Source organism: Neodiprion virginianus, chromosome 5 (assembly GCF_021901495.1).
Source record: "Neodiprion virginianus isolate iyNeoVirg1 chromosome 5, iyNeoVirg1.1, whole genome shotgun sequence".
NCBI lineage: Eukaryota > Metazoa > Arthropoda > Insecta > Hymenoptera > Diprionidae > Neodiprion > Neodiprion virginianus.
In genome coordinates, this window is record NC_060881.1 from 32,360,530 (window position 1) to 32,379,737 (window position 19,208).

General features: G+C 40.7%; 1 protein-coding gene across 10 annotated transcripts in view; it reads left to right on the forward strand.

Annotated features, from left to right (window-relative positions):
• The window catches only part of LOC124305108 (latrophilin Cirl), a 238,570-nt gene that overhangs the window by 212,810 nt on the left and 6,552 nt on the right, over window positions 1-19,208 (forward strand). For 6 of the 10 annotated variants that reach the window (XM_046764157.1, XM_046764156.1, XM_046764155.1 and 3 more), the window contains exons 3-13: window positions 8,714-8,900; window positions 13,594-13,700; window positions 14,688-14,865; window positions 15,506-15,672; window positions 15,740-16,381; window positions 16,450-16,858; window positions 16,950-17,175; window positions 17,264-17,429; window positions 17,549-17,763; window positions 17,942-18,045; window positions 19,030-19,074. In XM_046764157.1, the coding sequence (XP_046620113.1) occupies window positions 8,714-8,900; window positions 13,594-13,700; window positions 14,688-14,865; window positions 15,506-15,672; window positions 15,740-16,381; window positions 16,450-16,858; window positions 16,950-17,175; window positions 17,264-17,429; window positions 17,549-17,763; window positions 17,942-18,045; window positions 19,030-19,074 (2,446 nt within the window). Of the gene's footprint in view, window positions 1-8,713; window positions 8,901-12,787; window positions 12,892-13,593; window positions 13,701-14,120; window positions 14,192-14,687; window positions 14,866-15,505; window positions 15,673-15,739; window positions 16,382-16,449; window positions 16,859-16,949; window positions 17,176-17,263; window positions 17,430-17,548; window positions 17,764-17,941; window positions 18,046-19,029; window positions 19,075-19,208 lie in introns of those variants that run through there. The other 4 variants (XM_046764158.1, XM_046764159.1, XM_046764162.1 and 1 more) reach the window with 4 other exon arrangements.

Consider the following 19,208-nt stretch of genomic DNA (forward strand, 5'->3'; position numbering starts at 1 on the left):
GTAAAACAAGTATCGTTAAAAAAACTGTTCGAATATTGTTGGAATTATGAAAAACGAGGTACGCGTAACCATTTTGCGCTATCGTCGATCCTTTTTTGGCAATTGCAATGCAAAATCAGTTTATTCGGTTTACTGTACTTTTTTAGTTAAACAAGGCTTTAACGTCAATTTATCATTGCACAAGCATTAAATTTTCGCTACGGTTCAGTGGCAGTGTCTAACTATCCGATAGTTAGACACTATCTTTCAAAAAATTTCCGAATCAACCTTGAAAAATTGTTCCGCAAAAGTCCGCAGCGGGAATTTTTAAAATCTAAATTCTTACCGCAGTGTAGATACGTGTAATGTTATGTAAATAAATGTGAAACGGTACCTGTAACTGTCATTAAATTCCAGTTCCGCGAGAATATTTTCATCCTAGTCTTTTTACTAAACTTTTAACGGTCGCGAGACGGTGGCGTAGCTAAGTGACGTTCGATTGTTTCCCGTTGCGATGAAATTTTCTTCCCTCTTATCGTCATCGCCGTCGTCGTCGTCGTCCATCTTCCTTCCCGTTTCACGGTTGCGAAGAAGAAGAAGAAGAAGAAAAAAAAAACGAAAAGAATAAGTAGAATAACAAAAAGAGAAGCACGGGGAACGCTGGGAAAATCCTCATACATATATGTAGCTCTTGGTGGATGGGAAAACCGAGAGCGGAAAAGGAAGGAGAGAAAAGACGCCTTTACGAACTGCCGGAAGATGGACGGTACCACTTGAATAACTCGCGTATTCGACTGCCCACTGGGATCGTTGGGGGTAAATGAAACGACGCCCTTTAATGTGGCTCATTTCCTAACCCTCCGTCACTGAGAACGTAACTTCCGGAGTTGCCTGGTTCGCGCAGCTAGATGAAAACGAGCGTGTCGTCTAGCCGGTAGGATGAAGAATATCAAGCAAATGTCACCCGAAAACCTGCAGCGACGATTTCAACGTTGTAAAATTATAACGAGCACCTAACTGCCGCAAGGACAGAAATACCGTCAAAAGTGAGAAGATGACGTGGAAAATTTTGGCAGCGGTCGTTAGTTGACTCGTTGGTTGTTATCGAACGACCCCTGAATGAACGCTACCGAATCGAAACGTCGATCGAGTCCGATAACGTTCGTTCATTTGCTACGGTGATAACAATGATCCCGAGACACTTGTAATTCGGTGAATGTTAGGCAATTAGAACGAAATGAGAAAGAACCATCATCCGTAACGACTCGTCAACAGGGTTGTAAAAAATGATTGTGAAACGTTTTGAAACTCATCCGTGTACGCGGTGCAGTCGTCCTTCCGCGGAAGGACGATTAGTTTCAAGAGATATATCGGAACGAAGGATAGGCGTGAAAAATTGGATCGAAGCTTCGGCCGGTCGGGCGGGTGAACTGTGCTTTCAATGGCAAAGGTTGCTCCCCATCCAAAAAAACTCTATATTCTCTGCAGGGTGATTCGCGACGAAAACGGCAACGGTTCAATGCCCACCAGGTCAATTTTGCAGTTGCGAAACGTATTTCGAGAGACGTAGGAAGGGGTGGTGGAAGATGGGAAGGGAAGCGAACGAGTCGAGCGGAGAATGCCTAACTTTGGATCAGCCGCGGTGATTCCCGGAAGCTTTAAGCTACGAAAATCGCGGCACCTTATCCTCGCCCTGATAATCGAACCTAATCACCATATGCAAATCACTACGGAAACTATGAATGTACAGGGGGAAACGGGACGAATCGTTTATCTAATCGATCCCCGCTTTTATCCATCGATATTATAAGCTCTTTTCGCGATGCGCGTTTCATCATCGTTATCGAGAATCGAAAGATGAAGACGAAAAAGAAGAAGAAGAAGAAGAGAAAGAGGAACGCGAAGCATGCTTTTAGTCTCTAGGCTCAAAAAATCAGTGTCAATTTACTTTACATCCTAAATTCTGACAAGCTCTTCAGGGTTTTTTTTTTTTTTTGGAGGGGGGGGGTGGTTTTTTGTTTTGGAACCATCAGCCTGAGGTCAATCACACGAAGATTCAGAGATCTGATCTGATGGATCCTGATTCTACAATCCCATTGCGACCAAGACCCGTTTAATTCGAATTCCATGACACTCGAAATCTTTTCTTCAAACGATTTGGAACGCGAAAATTAGATTACTTTTTTTTTTTCTAAATCGCGTGTGAATCATGACATCGTGGGGTATAAATTACGCGGCTGAAGTTGGTAAGGTAATTGAACATCTCGTCGCAATTGTAGGATATACATCTGAAACGTAGTGAATCTTGTAAACTTTGCTGCCACAAAAAAAAAAAAAAAAAAATCACCGCAAAATTGCAAAATAATAATTTTTCTTTCCCCCCAACATTTCGTCACGTTAGCGTTTTACCAACATCAGCTTCGTTATAAATTGGGGTTTCTCTTGTTCGAGAACGACGAGAGCTGGAAACGTTTAGCAGAGGCATGAAATGTAAACGAAATAAGGCGGTGGTGTCGCGGAAGGGGGAGAGGGGCGGGGGGGGGGGACCAAAGGAGGCGAACTGCACTTGAGACTGCACACAGAAAGCCCCTCTTATCTTCTTCCTCGTATATATGTACCAAGTAAGCAGCTTCGGTGAAATATCGACTAGCGGTTTTCAGGCCGACCGCGATGAGGGCATTGGCTGGGTACTCGCTCTTCCTCCTCTTCCTCCTCCTCCTCTTCTTCCTCTTCTTCTTCTCCTTCTTCTTCTTCTTCTTCTTCTCTTCCTCACCCTCTTTTGCGGAGAGGCCGTTGTGCCGCGTTGCAACGAGCAATCCTCTTCCTCCCTCCCTCCCTCCTTTCTTCTCTTCATTTCTTCACGCTGTAGGATATATACCAGGCAGCTAGTGAAACGCCCCGACATCACCCCCGCGCGCCAATCTATCACTCGAGTTCCATTATACCGAGGTGGTGTAACAAAAAAAAAAAAAAATAATAATAATAAAAAAAATAACTAAAGGAAGAGCGGAGAATGGGATGAAAAGAGGAAAGAGAAACGGCACACGAGGGTGGGAAAAACGGGGGAAGGAGCTTGTGGAGAACAATGAACAAAAAACAAAAAAACAACAAAGTAACAAAAACAAAACAAAAAAAAAAAAGGAACACACAAGCATGAATAAAAACAAGTACAATATAGGTAAAAGCGATGCTTACATGCTGAGGCTTGAGGCGTGAAAAAACTGGTGCGAAATATTCAATCTGTCAAGATTGGTTTCATATTTTTTATTACACTTTTGTTTCTTTCTTTAACCATAACATTGTTGACATTTGTTCCATGTGTTTCTCACCTCGGTATCAAAACATTGCACAAAATTAGTTAATCAAACAGAATATGCATTCGTGGATTTGCAAATTGATATCACATGTCTTCATCCCCTCTTTTAAAATTATTGTCAAATTGAAGAATAATTTTAATATCCGTATCAAGTGTTCCGTCAAAGTTTTGATAAGGATTTGGTGCCGTTTTGGGAAAGCTCAAGACAATTACCATTCTACGGCAAGGGAGAATTAGAAAAAAAAAGAGAGAAAAAATAAAAAAAGAACACTTTTCTCATCGTGCGCATTGAGTATAATGGATTTGAACGTTGACGTTCCTTCCGATTTTTTTTATCGTTTTATATTTTTTTTATTAAAGACTTTTCGTACAGATAGGATATGCACGTATGGTGGATAAAATTCTATCGCGATTAATATTCATGAAATTTATTTTATACCCCCTGGTGGCGTATCCGCATCGGGTTTGAGGAATTTAATGCAGCTACGTCACTCGTCGGCATGTAACGCTTGCGGTATGTATGCATGAGAGAGTTATAGGTATAACATTGTAACCGAAGCAAAACTGTTACACAGACGACCCGGAAATCGCTGACTTTGCCCAGGATTCTATCCTCACCTCCTCTCCCTTTATCCTCTCCTCTCCTCTCCACCCTCATGTTCACCTCGCGTTCATGCCGTGAAACTCTGAAAGAGGAAAGTCGCGGCAGGACGCGAGGACGAGGACGTGGAAGAAATAAGGATGAAGGAGGAGGATGAGGAGGAGGAGGAGAAGAAGAAGAAGGAGAAGGGGAACCGCGAAACGCGTCGCCATTGTGTGTTGCGAGAGGTACGATTTAGTGTGGCGACGCCAAAAAAGCGAGGAAGTGACAATGCGATCTTCGCCTCCGATATGGAATTGCCGGCGTTCCCTTGCCGCCGCCGCCGCCGCCGCCCCCTTCAATCCCCCTTTCATACCATGGCTGCTGCCACCTCCGGAATCAGTGTTATGCAGACTTAGGTATATGCCATTCCCGTATGCGCCAGCCTTCGCGATCTGGATCCCATGCTCTGGGGGGGTGGGGGGGAGGTGAAGCGTCGGATGCGATAAACGTAAACTTATCGGGAGAAACGAAAGATACGTGACAAAGAAGAAAAAAAAATAAATAAAATCTGGCCGAATATTCGCTGATCCGATGATGGATTAAACAAAAAAAGAAACCTCAAAGATTACAAGACAGCTTGATAATTTCAATTCCTCATTTCACTGGATCAATTACACGGTAGTAAAAAACGAAAGATAATCGTAGATGTACCGATAAAAAAAAAATCATAAATAAAAAAAAAAAAAAAACACGGAATAATAAACGTATCGTTGCGTATCGATCTCACGGTCGCTAACCTTATATTTATATGCATAACTTTGGGGTGGTAGGGAGAAACGGGAAAAAGCTTGAGAGGGGGCTGCCGTCGCATTGATAGAGAAAATTTGATTCCCCCACCGTCCTTCGAGCTTTCGGGAAAAATAGTAAAAGTAAGAAAGAAAAAAAATAAAAAAATCAAGAAGACAGGGATACGCGTGTATAAGTATAGATGATATCCATATTTACCCTTATTGAACGTGTATAGTTGTAGGGATGGATAAGATCGAAGAAAAAAATGAAAAACGAAAATAACCAAGGAAAATAAAATATAATAAGAAAACAGAAAATCCTAGCTTATCTGCGCTGCCCAGAAAACGAGAATAAATTTTAAAAGGGTCCCCTACCCTAGTGGTGATTCAGTGCGTATAGCTTCTTATGTGTGTACACATGTGTACCTACTTACGGTTCGTGTACACAGATACACAACTTCCAACACAAGTGAAGGGATTTCGATTTCGGAACGACTATTTTATTCCATGGGACGGGGATTTCGTGTTGTGCAAACCTCAGGAAGCGCGTTTTACGACTCTCGCGTGTAATCGAAATTTTTTATATGCACGTATATTTGCGCATGTTTCCTGCGTACATGCGGAACTGAAGGAAAACGGAATTAAATGACGGTGGAATTCTTGAAAGGTTTGATTCGCGCTACTACTGCGAGTAAGAAGAATTATTACTGTCGTTATTACCGATGACGAATAAACTAGATTGTCGACAATTTCCTCATATAATACCATGAACAACGGTTTGTACAGGATGAATTTCTAACCTACGAATGGTCTGATAAGTCTGCTAAGACTTAGTGCGCATGCGCTACAATCCGAGAGCAATTGTTTCTCAGGGCGACCAACCGTCATAAATTTAGACGATAGTTCGTCGCGATATATTTAACCTCAAAAATTTTGACAGCTGTCGGTGTTGAACTCAACTGCTAACGACAGCTGTAAAAATTTTATGAGGCTGAAGTTAGTGACGTTAGCGTAACGAAACATTGGGGGGGGGGGAATCACTATTTCGCAATTTTGTAGTGACTAAGTTTTGAAAATATGCGTTACTTTTGACTTATTATAGTTTACTGCATTTCAGAGATTCCTAAAATTACGAAATAATATGTTTTCCAAAACACGGATCATTACAATGAAGTTCTTAACTTCAGTCTCGTAAAATTTTTGAGGTTACCTTCGTGATGGTTGGTAGCCCTGGCAAACGGATGCTCTTGAATTTTGCGCGTGCGCACTTAATTGTAGCAAAGAACGAACCATTTAGTCGTCATCAAATAGCCGATTTTACTACTGACGTGATTTTCCTCACTGAATGAAATGACAAAGTTTTACTATTTCAAGAACACATTCTTCAGATCACGCATCTAAAAGCTATGTCGTAATGGCGTCTCTGCAAGATTCCGCATTTCCGATAATGCTATGCAAGTTTGCATCACCAGCGAAGCTCGTGGGTGCAGGATTTGGCTAAAATTGAACCTGAAGGGAAAATTTATCCACCAACTGTTATAAACACGCATCGTGAAATGAATTTCATATTACACGTAGTATTACACACATGTTTTCATGTATAATATTGTCTTTGACCTATAATGTGAGCGAAATGTTTCGTTGATGCAATTAAAGTGGTTAATTAATCCGTGTATCAATTTCCCGCTAGAAATTGTCAGCTAAATATTACTGCGTACAAACGTTGCAGTAATTTATAATGTAAAAAAAATTGTTAACAATGTCTTCATCGTTCAGGATACCGCAAAACGACCCCGTTTCCGTTTCTGTCTATACATTTTCCCTGCTTTTATTTCAAATTCTAACATTGCACAGCTCGGAATGCGAGCCGGTAGTAATTTTCAACGGTCGCATCGCCACAACGCGTTGGAGTATAAACTAATACCGCAAGAGGGTGAGAAATGTGCGGGTTTTAAAAATGTGCGTCACGCGACAATGATTTTTTTTTTTTCGTTTAATTTCATTTTTTTATTTTTGTTATTTACATTCTTCGTGGCCACAGGTAACAATAAATATTTTTTCTTTTTTACCCCCGTCACTAAACGCGCTTATAAGCTGCGCCTGCAGCTACCATGCGACTCGCTTGTTATTTTCTTTTGTTAAAACGTGTAGGTGTGCGTTATAAAAACACCTTGACGCTACTGTGTCGGTGAGCATAATGGTAAACATTTTTTATACTCAGTTTATTAAGCCTGACGTATGTCTCGGCGTTGAAGCATCATCTTCATAAATATCAAAGTCTCGCATGTACCTGTGTTACATGTATAGAAACGTTACACTCACACCTGCCACCTCTTTAACCACGCATTCACCCAGTCAGCCTCATCTTCGTCAAGAGTGATCTGCGTACCTCGTCTCATCTACCAGCAATGTGAAAAAACCATTTTACCAAACTCCTTGTTCCACCGTTCGTCTCTTGGACAGTTTTTCGTACGCAGGAATCTTCGAAGAATCCACGTTATATTCGTTTTCTTCATTCTCTCTCTCTCTCTCTCGATCGGTTCGAAACACTGTCGAATCGGATCATTACGGAGATCGAAAAGTTTTAAAGCCACTGTCTGCTGTTGGGGGATTTTCAGAGATGGATCAGAGCAGTTGGTCCTGCAAGAAATTAGACATGTCTCTTCGAGAAAGTAACGCGACCTGACGATGTGACATCGTCGAGAGAACGGAGGTCCAGTGTCTCCAATGTCATCATTCATGTTTGCCAAGACAGGGGAAAACCGATCATGCTCTACTCGAGAAGACAGATCGACGTGTACCTCCACGTTTGACCCTCGAACAATCGTCTTTTTATCGCGAGGTCATTGTTACCAACGTTTAAATTGCACACAATCATTGTCTGTGGTTTTACAGGCACATACTATACCTGTTACGAAGTCCGGTTCGAACCGTGATAGATTTCTTTTCGACGCCACAATTCCGTTAGCCTTGTTGGCACGTCGACATAATTTGACCTTCGGTATTAAGGTAGATGCATCATTTGTGGCCAAGCTTTGAAAACGTTTCGTATTTCTCAACTTGTTGTCAATCTGTTGGATTCATATCCGATTCACGACTGAAATCCGACTTTGGTCAAGTCCTGGAACACCAGTTGTTGGTACTCGGTACACTTCGAAAATTGTTTGAAAATGACACAAGTCTACCTTGATAATGAAAACACATTTTCACGACATGCGACCGCGAACTCGGATTACGATTAATGAATATGGCTACAATTGGATCACAAACCATGGTCGCCACAACTGGTACCAAGGTGACCGAACCTGGTCCGACTATCCTGATAGTTGCATCTCACGATGACCCGGGTCCCTTAAACTGGCGTAAGTTTGCCTGATGGAAACCATGCGGTGAAGCTGGCTGTCGGGATAGTAGGATGATTGTTTCGCCGACTGGTCGAAGAGATTCTGGATGTGGGATCCTTTCGACTCCGCACTCCGGAGTCCGGAGTCTGGAGTCTAGACTCGGGTCTTCGGTCGAGTGAAAGCTGCAGCACACACCGAGTTCGGCGGTGAATGTGAATAAGTAAGGGGGGGGGGGGGGGGGGGGGGAGGCATATATCCTAGCCGCCTCGAAGCCTAGCAGGTCCGGGAATTTGGGACGTCCCGTTGATACGCTGATCCTTTTAACTTTACCGCCGAGACCAGCGGGAGGCAGACCATGAGCCTTCTGATATATTATTACTTTCGGTCATTAATGGTAAACTGCAATCCAGCTGGGGTTCCCCCATTGCTGCTACTCCTGCTGCCTATCCTCCACGGTTTTCCCACTCCTGAAGACTATCGACGGCTCCTCGCCTTGCGCCTCAGGGCCATTGGTTAGAGGAGGCACCTTTGGCGCTTGGTAGGTTAGCCGCCTTTTCGAAAAGGTGATCGATTCGATCGGTACTTTCTCGGTTATTCACCGGATCCATTTACCACTCGCACACCGCTTTTCGCCACGCGATATGCCAAACGTGGAAACCAATGATTGATCCTAACTAATTTCATTTTCATTTCTTTGTTTCAGAGAGGTACGATGCCGCCTACGAGTGCGAGGGAAAAACCCTGACGATCGAGTGCGGCGAGGGTGAACTTATTCACCTTATAAGAGCCAACTACGGCCGGTATTCGATAACGATATGCAACGAGCACGGGAACACGGACTGGAGTGTCAACTGCATGTCGACTAAGTCGTTCAGAGTGCTCTTCGACAAGTAAGAAAATCATTTCAAGTCAGATCTGATGTGAAATTGTGTCGGAATGGAGAAATAGAATTTACGCGTATTGTTGAGAGAGATAGAGAGAGATTTTAGTGAGAGGTGAAATAGAGAGGAGGGATCTCAGAGATGTACGAGTTTCGTACGGTTCTACAAACTGGCCAATTGTTTAACCGTCGAAGCACGTTTTACCTCTGGAACGGTGCGGATTCAAGAGTATATAAGACAAAGAGAGCTCTGTCACCGTGACTTATTCTGTTGATCTAATCCGTTCTAAAAATCCAAATCGATTCACCGTTTCTGCCGCGGTAGTTGATATCATGTTCAATGCATCGGGTGACGCTTTTTAAAAAATAAATGAAAAGAGTTTTTTTTTTCTCAAACTATTCAAAAAATCATAAGTTTTCAGAATTTCAATATAGTTGTACCGATGTTTATTTAGACATTTTATCAGTGTCTTTGTAGCAAAAGAGTCGTTTCATCACTTTTAATTTCATTCATTTATTCAAAGAATCCTTGTGTCCCTATGTCGTATACGATGTACTACGAGTCACCCGTGCATGCTGCTGTAATCGACCTCTTTTTTAAGATACGAGACACCTCCCGATAACTTTCCCTTCGAATTATGCTCCCCCCTTTTCTCTCGTTTTTATTTTTCCAATTTTTTAATATCTCTTTTACCCTCATCTTGAAGGGCTTGAACAATGTTTCAAAGTTCGTGAGAAATCTGGACTTTGAGGAACGGAAAAATTGTTCATTCAATTACAATAATCTGCATATAAGTAAGAGATTAATTAAAAAAAAAAAATTACAGCGTGAGGCGATTTGATTTCTTTGTTGTCATCATTTGATTCATATTGTATTTACCGCTGCTTAGATACCATACGTGATGGTTCACTATTTTCGTTACAACACGATCATTTCGAAACTCGTATAATACTCGAGTTACGATACGTGACGGTTGACTTTTGTGCTATGCGGTTTGACATGTTCACTCATTATTTTTTGATTTTCACTTTAATTTTACCCTAAACAAATTGAAGTCCTAATTCACAATTTTTGTTGCTAAATACTGTTTGTTTATACTGGTATATTTATGTGCTTTCTGTTCGATACGATTTGATATCTATCTCTTGTTGTTGTATTGTCTTTCAATGTCTGTCGTTTTGTTTGTTGCTTATTTGTTTGTTTGTTTATTTGATTATTTATTTATTTACTTTCTTTGTTTCTCCTCTACGTGATTACTTACAATGATAAATTTACTCTCGTCAAGGGTTGCGGTACTCCGGTCGTTATTTATTTTTTTCTTTTCTTTTTACTCGATCATCCATTTTTCTTTCTCCACGTACATCTTGTATATAAATCGAATGTAGTCTGCCATAAGAAAAAAAAATAAAAAATTTCCTTTCTCATTTCCGAAAATAACGTATAAACGCTGACAAAAATTGTTTCTACTCAAAAACTTTCTTGATCTTCGGCGATTCGCTTGATCGGTTACGCGTAAAAGCTCAATGAATTTCTGTGGAAGCCTGAGGTTTTGCTTTCCATGAAGCTAGAAGAGCCTTTGAACTCGTGGGCAAAGACGCATCTTTGCTTTTTTTTTTTTTTTTACTAGTTTTTATTTCGTTGATCCCTACCTGCCTTTGTTATATCTAATAAAAAATGAAGGGAGAAATTGAAATGGTTAAATAAATAAATCAATAAAACGCGTTTCGTATAAATCACCTGCAGCCAATACGTAAATTGATAAACAAACAGAAAAGGATTTGAGCCAGGTTGAATATTTATGTTGGGGGATTAAATCGTTATACCAAATGAAAAGTTTCTTTACTTTTTTTTTTTTTTTTCTTTTTAATACCGTGACGCGAGTTTGCCAGATTTGTCCCCCCCCCTCTTTTCCCAACATTCAAAATCCTCCCAATATCGCATGATTTCCCTGTGGAAAAATTATTTTTTTTTTTTTTTATTTTAATTTTTTTTCTCAAACACGGCAGCAGCATATGTAACTATAGTTTTTATACCGTTGCGATCAAAATGTGTTATTTAATTTCTTTGACTATGCAAACAATGGTTATTACATCGTTTTCGTTGGCCAGTCAACGAATTCGTTGTAATTCCATTTTCAGTTGTACCCATTGTACTGTGTTGCTTCAATTTTCAGAATTTTTTTTTTCCACATTTTCTAATTTCAAATATCACATATTCATCGTGATCGTAACTGCGCAAATAAGTTTTTCACTTGTCGGTATAATTTACGTAATAATACTTTATTTATTTATACATTTCTGTGTAAATATATATAATACATATTTTTGTCAATGTTTAATCTTAAACTTGAAAGTTACCAATTGTACTGCCATGAATTATCCTGCTGCTAAACATAACTGCCTTCAAAAAACGAAAAAAAAAGTCAAAGAAAAACAATGATAAACAATTTTCGCGATCTTCTACATTTCTTGTTTTTTTTTTTTTTTTTTTCCTTGTTCTTCCTTTCAACGAGTCATTGAATCTGAAGAAAACTACTCAAGATCGAATAACTCACCTGCAGCCGCATCCACATATAAATATATAGTAAATCCGTGTGAAAAATATCCCTTGGAAAATCAAACAAACGAATAATTTCGTCGATTTAATTACACTCTAAAACGTCCGGCGGGGAAATTTTATATAAGGGAAAATGAAAAAAAAAAAAGAAAAAAAACATTTTTATCTACTGCCTACAATATTCTTCGCTTTCTTTTTTTTTACTTGCAATAGTTAAACCTTTAGAATTGAATTCTCAAATGATGAAAATTGCTCGACGTGTCGAATAATCATCTCGAGTCAGTTGCAGAACTTGAACATCTGGACAAAATGATGATACCCTATCCTGTCCATGACGGCACCACTCTAAAACTTGTGTGTTACGCAATTAATATCTCCTGTGTATAATAATCATGCTGTGTTGTGCCATTAATCCGTTTGTCAAAACTGTCACTAACAATACGTGCGACGTCCCTGCTGACTTGCCGAAAGCTTTTATCGTTATACATCATTGCAAACGTAACTTTTTCGTACTCGCATAATAATTTTATGCACTGAACCGATGTTGCGACAAACTTATATTTCACTCGAGGGATTATATCGGATCTAAAAAGCAAGTTTAGAACAAACTTGATAAAAAATTTTGCGGAATCTGCTTAATATCATTTGTAAATCTTACTGTATTAATATCACGTTGTTGCTTCGAGTCATTTAAATTCGCTTTAGATAATTCGAAGTCGTTTAAAATTTTTTTTCAAATCTTTTCAAGTATCGCACTAGAATCCCCGAATTGGTTAATTTCTCGAGTTTATTCAAGATGAACTTTGATACTGAACAGCTTCTTCGTTTACACTTTGGTATTGTGATGAAATTCACAGAGAACAGAGAGTTTAAGGGATGATGTAAAGAAGAAAACTATTCGATTGCTTTCAAAGTTGACATACTAACAATCTGTCCTATTTGCAACTTTTCGACCCGTGAGAGAGAGAGAGAGAGAGAGATAAATAGAGAGCACATATTTCCTTTTGAAAAAATGACTAATATCATTACAGCTTGAATAACAAATAGTACAATCGCATCATCGTTACCAAACCTATAACTCGGGGTTTAAAATTGCGCTGTATACGACGATTTTGCAAAAAAAAAAAAAAAAAAAGGTGCAAATTTCGAGAAACAACTCGCCTCCGGTGATTCCTAGCTGTGAAGTATAAGAAAAAATAAATAAATAACACAGATCGTGAAAAAAAGTACCCCTTTTCCCGAGTCGTTTGGGAAAGATCGGGAGATGCTGACAAAAAGTGAACACTGAACAGTCAAAAGTCAAATGTTTCCAAAGGGATTTTTTTCACTGACGGTTACAGGTGCGACGGAAGAAGGAGTTGTACGGTGGATGTGAACAGCAATGTGTTCGAAGACCCGTGTCCTGGCACTACGAAATACATAGAAGCACAGTACTCTTGTATAGGTCAGTTTTTGTTTTTTATTTATGCTTTTTTTATGTTGTTTTACATTTTTTTTTTTTTTTTATTTTTTTTTTCTCTGTGTGGTCGTTCTTCTTTTTCTTCTTGTTTTCGTTTTCGTTTTCGTTTCCGTTTCACGGTTGGTGGAACAACGTGCAGAAAAAGAGTGAGAGAGAGAGAGAGAGAAATGGTTCGTGAATCGGAATTCGTGCATTCCAATTTCATCCACCTTCTGCAGAGGAGAGATACGCTGTAGATAAAGTTCTTCCGGGTGATCCCTGTACCTATGGCTCAAGGCTAAGCCCCGTCAGTAAAGAAGGCTTTTCGTCTTAATTCGGGGAAATTCAATCAACACAATCAGACAAAACATGGCCTGTCGGCTCCCCCCGTATTCAGCCATCTCTCACTATACGGAAGCCGGTTGATACCACCCTTATATCTTATACGTATCTACCTACCCCCCAAAGGTTGCGAGAAAAGCAACGACCTCGACGTGTCTCGCTTCCCAATATTTTTTTTTTTTGTTTTCTTTTGTCAACCAATCGCAGGATGTGTAGAAAGAAAAAAGAATTTTCGACGATCGTTTTTCCGGTCCGGGCAAAGCAGTTGTAACACATTCATGGCAGTGCACTCGGTAAGGTGTATCGGTCTTGTCTAATGATGGAAAAACCATTTTTTTCTTTTTGCCACTTCCGCAACTTGACCAGGTGTGATCAAAAACGGAATTGCAGTATCGTTGCTTCGACTTCGCAATTCGGCGATCCTTGTCCAAATACGCTTAAGTATTTGGAAGCACACTATCAGTGCATGTCTGGTAAGTACAAGCTATCCTTAAGACTTTTTATAGACATTTATATTGAATGATTAACGGCGACAGGAGACGATTGAACAAGTGTGGCTCTGGTGGCTAAGTTAAATTTCTTGAACTTCCAATTTTTATAGAAAAAACAATGTTGAACACTTTCGTTTCGTCTAAACAATGATTCGGTAAAATACTCTGCCTATAGTCTGATTCCTGATGACAGATACAAAACAATATTACACCTATACAATTTCGGGAGATATTCAATTCCCGCGTTGTAATAGCGAAGGTGGGTAATTGCCTTTGATGAAAAAATAATGAAACACGAATGCTATGATTTGGACATCTGACATGACTGCAATCTTCTTGACGAGCGGCAACAAAATGAGAGATGCTCTGTGGTTCGACCAAATGATCAAAGTTACGGAGCAGTCAGATGTGGCGCTAATAGTGATGGACACACTTGCTCGACTCCTCTCCTGTGCCAGGAGGATTAATAAAGGGTATTATATATAACCGGGATCCCGATTCGTTCCGAAAGAGCCGGGCATTACCGGAGCTATCGATAACTGCTCGGGTTCTTTGTTTCTCTTTTTATCTTATACCTGCACGAGCTGGTGATCGTCAAGAAGACGGTGTAGGGTCATAAAGTGTCGGGTGTTTAGGGGATTTGCCTTATCGCGAATCCGTTCAACCCTGGCTAATAAAGCGGAGAGCTCTCTCTCCTCCGCCCCCTGAAGATAGCTCGCGAAATGTCTGAAACGTTTCATTCTTGGATTACATCTCTTAACCGTCAATAAAGTTGATTTCAACGTCGAGATAATATTGTAACCGCGACTATGCGTAATGTTTGTTCTTAACTGAGGCCACCTTGGATTGGATAAAAGTTCAGCAAGCATGGCCAAAAATTACCCACGTCACTTGTGCCGGTACCAAACATCCACCTTTGGGTAACCGATTGCCGGTTGGATTTATTTTGAAAAAAAAAAATGTTTCCAGCCGCAACAACCACCACCACTTCACGACCCAGTCCTCCGTGGCTCATAACTTCGCAGCCGAGTGTCTGGAGCACCGCTAAACCGACCGTCAGGCCATTTTCCAGAAATACTGCACCGGTTCAGCCCCCACCGCCTCCGACACCACAGACGCCAGCCGTCATCCCTACCACTTTACCGAGGTATGTATCCAAGGACGATCAGATACTTCTCAGAGCACAGGGTGTCCGATTGTTTCTGTTATGGCGTTGCTTCTCGACTTTTGCCATTCCCGTATCAGCGGTTACTCGGGACCACGTTCAAATGGATTTGGAAAAATCAATCCATGATGACCGGTGGTCGTGGAAATATCCTTGAATTTTACTTGCCCTTCAAAAGTCCTGGAAACTGTCCTTGAATCTTTCTTGTGTCCTGTAAATATTCTGTTTTTAATGTCCTGGAAATGTCCTTGAATTTGTTACGTTTTTTTTTTTTTACTGGACACCATGCTATGAAAATCAGAGGAACCTGGTACCGGAGTTACGAATTATCTTATTCGGACAATTTCATAGTTTGGGATACGTATTTTATATAAACTCTGCAATGGTTCATATCATCGATCTGTTGAGTAATGCTTGAGGATACGTCAAAACAGAGTAATGAGCCCAACTGCGTACTTGAGAAAGTCAAGCCAGACGTCTACTCGTGCAGTTGTATCCTCTAAAAATACACCTAGTCTAATACGCGAAATACCCTTTGCCTCGACGTTGTCGTTGGGAAAGGACTTGCCTCGAGTATCATTGAGGATGTCGAATTGAGATGAAACAGAGATTCTTCTTACAGTCCCACGACGACTCCGTCCAAGGCAATTATCGGTGACGGTTACAACGACGAGGACACATCATCGCCTGGTAATGGTCTGGGTGCACCAGTTCCTCCATTGATGTCTGAAACGACCCAAGTCTCGCCAACGACATTGTCCCCGTGGCGAACGAGTCGTCGAACAACCGGTGAGTTACTCTTTGCTGAATGAACCTGGTCGTTATTTCCATAACTTATAAACCACGATTACTCCAGTTCCGAGCACCCTCTGGCCGGAGTCCAGCTCAAACGGACAGTGGTCAGACTACACGAAACGCCTTTGCAAGCCGGTAAAGGCGAGAAATCTGTTCTGGAACACGACGCGGGCGGGTGACGTAGCCGTACAAACCTGCCCTGGTGGAGCGACGGGAATCGCAAGATGGAAGTGCGTCGATCAGGGTGACACGGCCGTTTGGTATCGGGGCACTCCCGATCTCAGCGAGTGTCGATCCGTCTGGCTGACGGCGTTGGAGAACCGCGTGGAGGACGGTGACGTTATTCTAAGCGTAAGCAGCGAGCTGTCTCAAGTGACGAATAACAGCCGGGTTCTGTACGGCGGGGACATGATGATCACTACGAAGATCATCAGGAACATGGCCGAGAAGATGAAGGACAACCTGAAGACCTACTCCGACCTCAGACAGCAAGAGGTTGCCGTGAGGGAACTACTTCAGGGCGTTATCATAACAGGTAGCAACTTGTTGGACAAGACCCAGCTTCCTTCGTGGAAGGATTTGAGCCATCAGGAGCAAATGAGAGTTGCCACATCGCTGCTCAACGGGCTTGAAGAGAACGCTTTTCTTCTGGCGGATGCCTACGAGCAGGAGAACACGATCGTTCAAAAAGGAGAAAACATACGTGAGTAGCCAGAGTTTGTTTGTGGAGTCGTGTGAGGTGTTGGTACTAATTATTCGAGTATTTCACAGTCGTGTCGATCAGGATTCTCGAGGCTCGCAATATAGAGAAAAACCTCGAAGTATTTCCGAGCCAAAAGGTGCTCAGAGAGTGGCCCGTCTCCAACGATCACGTAGAGCTTACGAAAGGGGCGCTTCTGGACAACAGTGACAACGGTATCATCCGTTTGGTCTTCATGGCCTTTGACAGGCTCGAAGAAATACTTCAGCCCCAGGCGGAGACCTCGTCTATAGTCGGACACGACGACTCTCAGTTCAGGCCGAAGAACACAACCAGAATACTGAACACCAAGGTGATATCGGCGTCTTTGGGCAAAGGGAAGCACATCCAGTTGTCGGAACCCGTTAAATTATACTTCAAGCATCTGACCGTTGAAAACGTGACTAATCCAAGCTGCGTCTTTTGGGATTACACGATAAAGTGAGAATAACGTCCTTGCACTGTTTCTCAAAGTCTGAGACAGTTCTGTCTACCTATGACCGAAAATTCAAACACGTTTTTATTCCCGCAGTGCATGGTCCGAGGAAGGATGTCACGTTCACCTCACCAACAGCACCCACACCGTATGCGAGTGCAATCACCTAACAAATTTCGCTGTACTGATGGACGTCCACGCAATTAAATTGGACACGGCGCATCAAGTCGCTCTTCAAATCATTACGTACATCGGGTGCATAATTTCTGTAATTTGCCTCGTCCTCGCCATACTTACGTTCCAACTTTTCCGCGGACTCAAGGTAACCGTCATTCAGGTTCAGAGCATATTCGCGGCACCGATTCACCGGGAACTAATTTTCACTAAATACCATTTTGTTCCTCTTTCAGTCCGATCGAACGATCATACATAAGAACCTCTGTATCTGCCTGCTGATAGCTGAGGTTCTTTTCGTTTGTGGTATCGGTCAAACTGATCAGAGAATCGTTTGTGGCGTCGTCGCTGGATTGCTTCACTTCTTTTTCCTCTGCGCGTTCGCGTGGATGTTCCTCGAAGGTGAGACCTGTACTTCATGGATGATGAAATCCAGTGAAATAATCCCAGAAAACTCCACATTGCGCTACAAAAATCGTTTTCTGTGTGGCTTATCTCTCAATTATCGACACTTCTTGCAGGGTTTCAACTTTACGTCATGCTGATCGAAGTGTTCGAGGCGGAGAAATCCAGACTTCGATGGTACTACTTGGTCGCTTATGGCGCTCCGTTACTCGTAGTAGCAATTTCCTGCATCATCGACCCTCTGAGCTATGGAACTGATCGTTACTGCTGGTTGAGAGCCGACAACTATTTCATCTTCAGTTTTGTGGGGCCCGTGATACTCGTTATTCTGGTAAGTGTCCTGACACAACGTTTCATTAAAAACTACTAGAACAATTCGGTTTAAGCTTGGCCTCGGTAAGTCTTTGCTCTAAATTGTGTTTTAAAGTATATTTTTCAAAATGACACTTCATTTTAATATGTAAACATTGAATGAACTGTGAATAACTATTACCCTCTTTTTCTTTCAGGCGAATCTCGTCTTTCTATCCATGGCAATATACGTGATGTGTCGTCACTCAAACACCGCCATATCCATGAAGAGCAAGGAGCACTCAAGATTAGCTAGCGCAAGGTACGGTATCAATTTTTTTCAACAATTTATCTAATGCTTAAGTTTTTTCTTTTTTTTTTTTTTTTTTTAAGAGAAATATATACATGAGGCAATTAAAATGTATACAATTTACGTATAATATGCCACTAAATAAGAACGTAAAATTGAAAAAAAAACCGTAAGATCACATCTATCAGTAGTTCTTATTATTTTGTAGACATTATACGACGTCTTATTTTGAACTTTTCACTACCTTCGTTCGTTTGCAAGCTGTTTGATTCGCTTGAGGTTTTCCGTGTTTTCTGTTTTACTTTTTTTTTTTGTACTGTTTCCATTGCCTTTCGTTATGAAAATGAATTTTGTTTATCATTCGCGCCTTTGTCGTACAGTATTTTTTCGAATCCGTATTTCTATTGGATATCTAAGATCGTCGATGCACTGTTGTTATCCAGCATTTGTTTACTTGTTATAATATTGGAATGTCCCCGTATATGTCAAAATATATATATATATATATTTTTTTTTGTATGAGGGGCGATTTTTTGAATGCATCAGAGATCGAATTTATTACAACTACATGTCGGTAAAATTGTTAAAATGAACAGTTGTTGCAAATTGAGTTTTCTGGTTTGTCTGCAAATATTATAGATGTATAAGAATTGCATCGGTGTCGGTTTTGTAATTTGAGAGTAAACGCGATTCGAATTACTGTGCGCGCAATGTGAATATTGTGATGAAAATTTTAGTATTTTCAATAGATGCATCGTAGTGATTTATCAATTAGGGAAAAAAAAAATAAAAATATAACAATAAATATTATTATAACAATCGGACAGTGATACGAATCGGATAATTTTTGTCAATATTTAAAAATTAGACAATAATTAATGGTGTCGGTATACAGTCACTTAACTACGCAATCTTGTTTCATTTTTTTATTAAATCCTTCACCCACTTCTGTCTACACTTCTCCACATTCTTCTGCATGGCGTGGTTGGTTGGTAGTGGAAAGGAAGAGAATGCTCTTCCCAACAAATTGCAAGCGCACTTGTAAGATATTTACAATTTTTATTATTATTACTTCTTATCCTTATTTCTATTTTCATCTTTTTCTACTTTCATTTTTTAACAGTATTATTGTACAAGTATAGTATCTATCTGTATCGTTAATATTCTTCTAACCT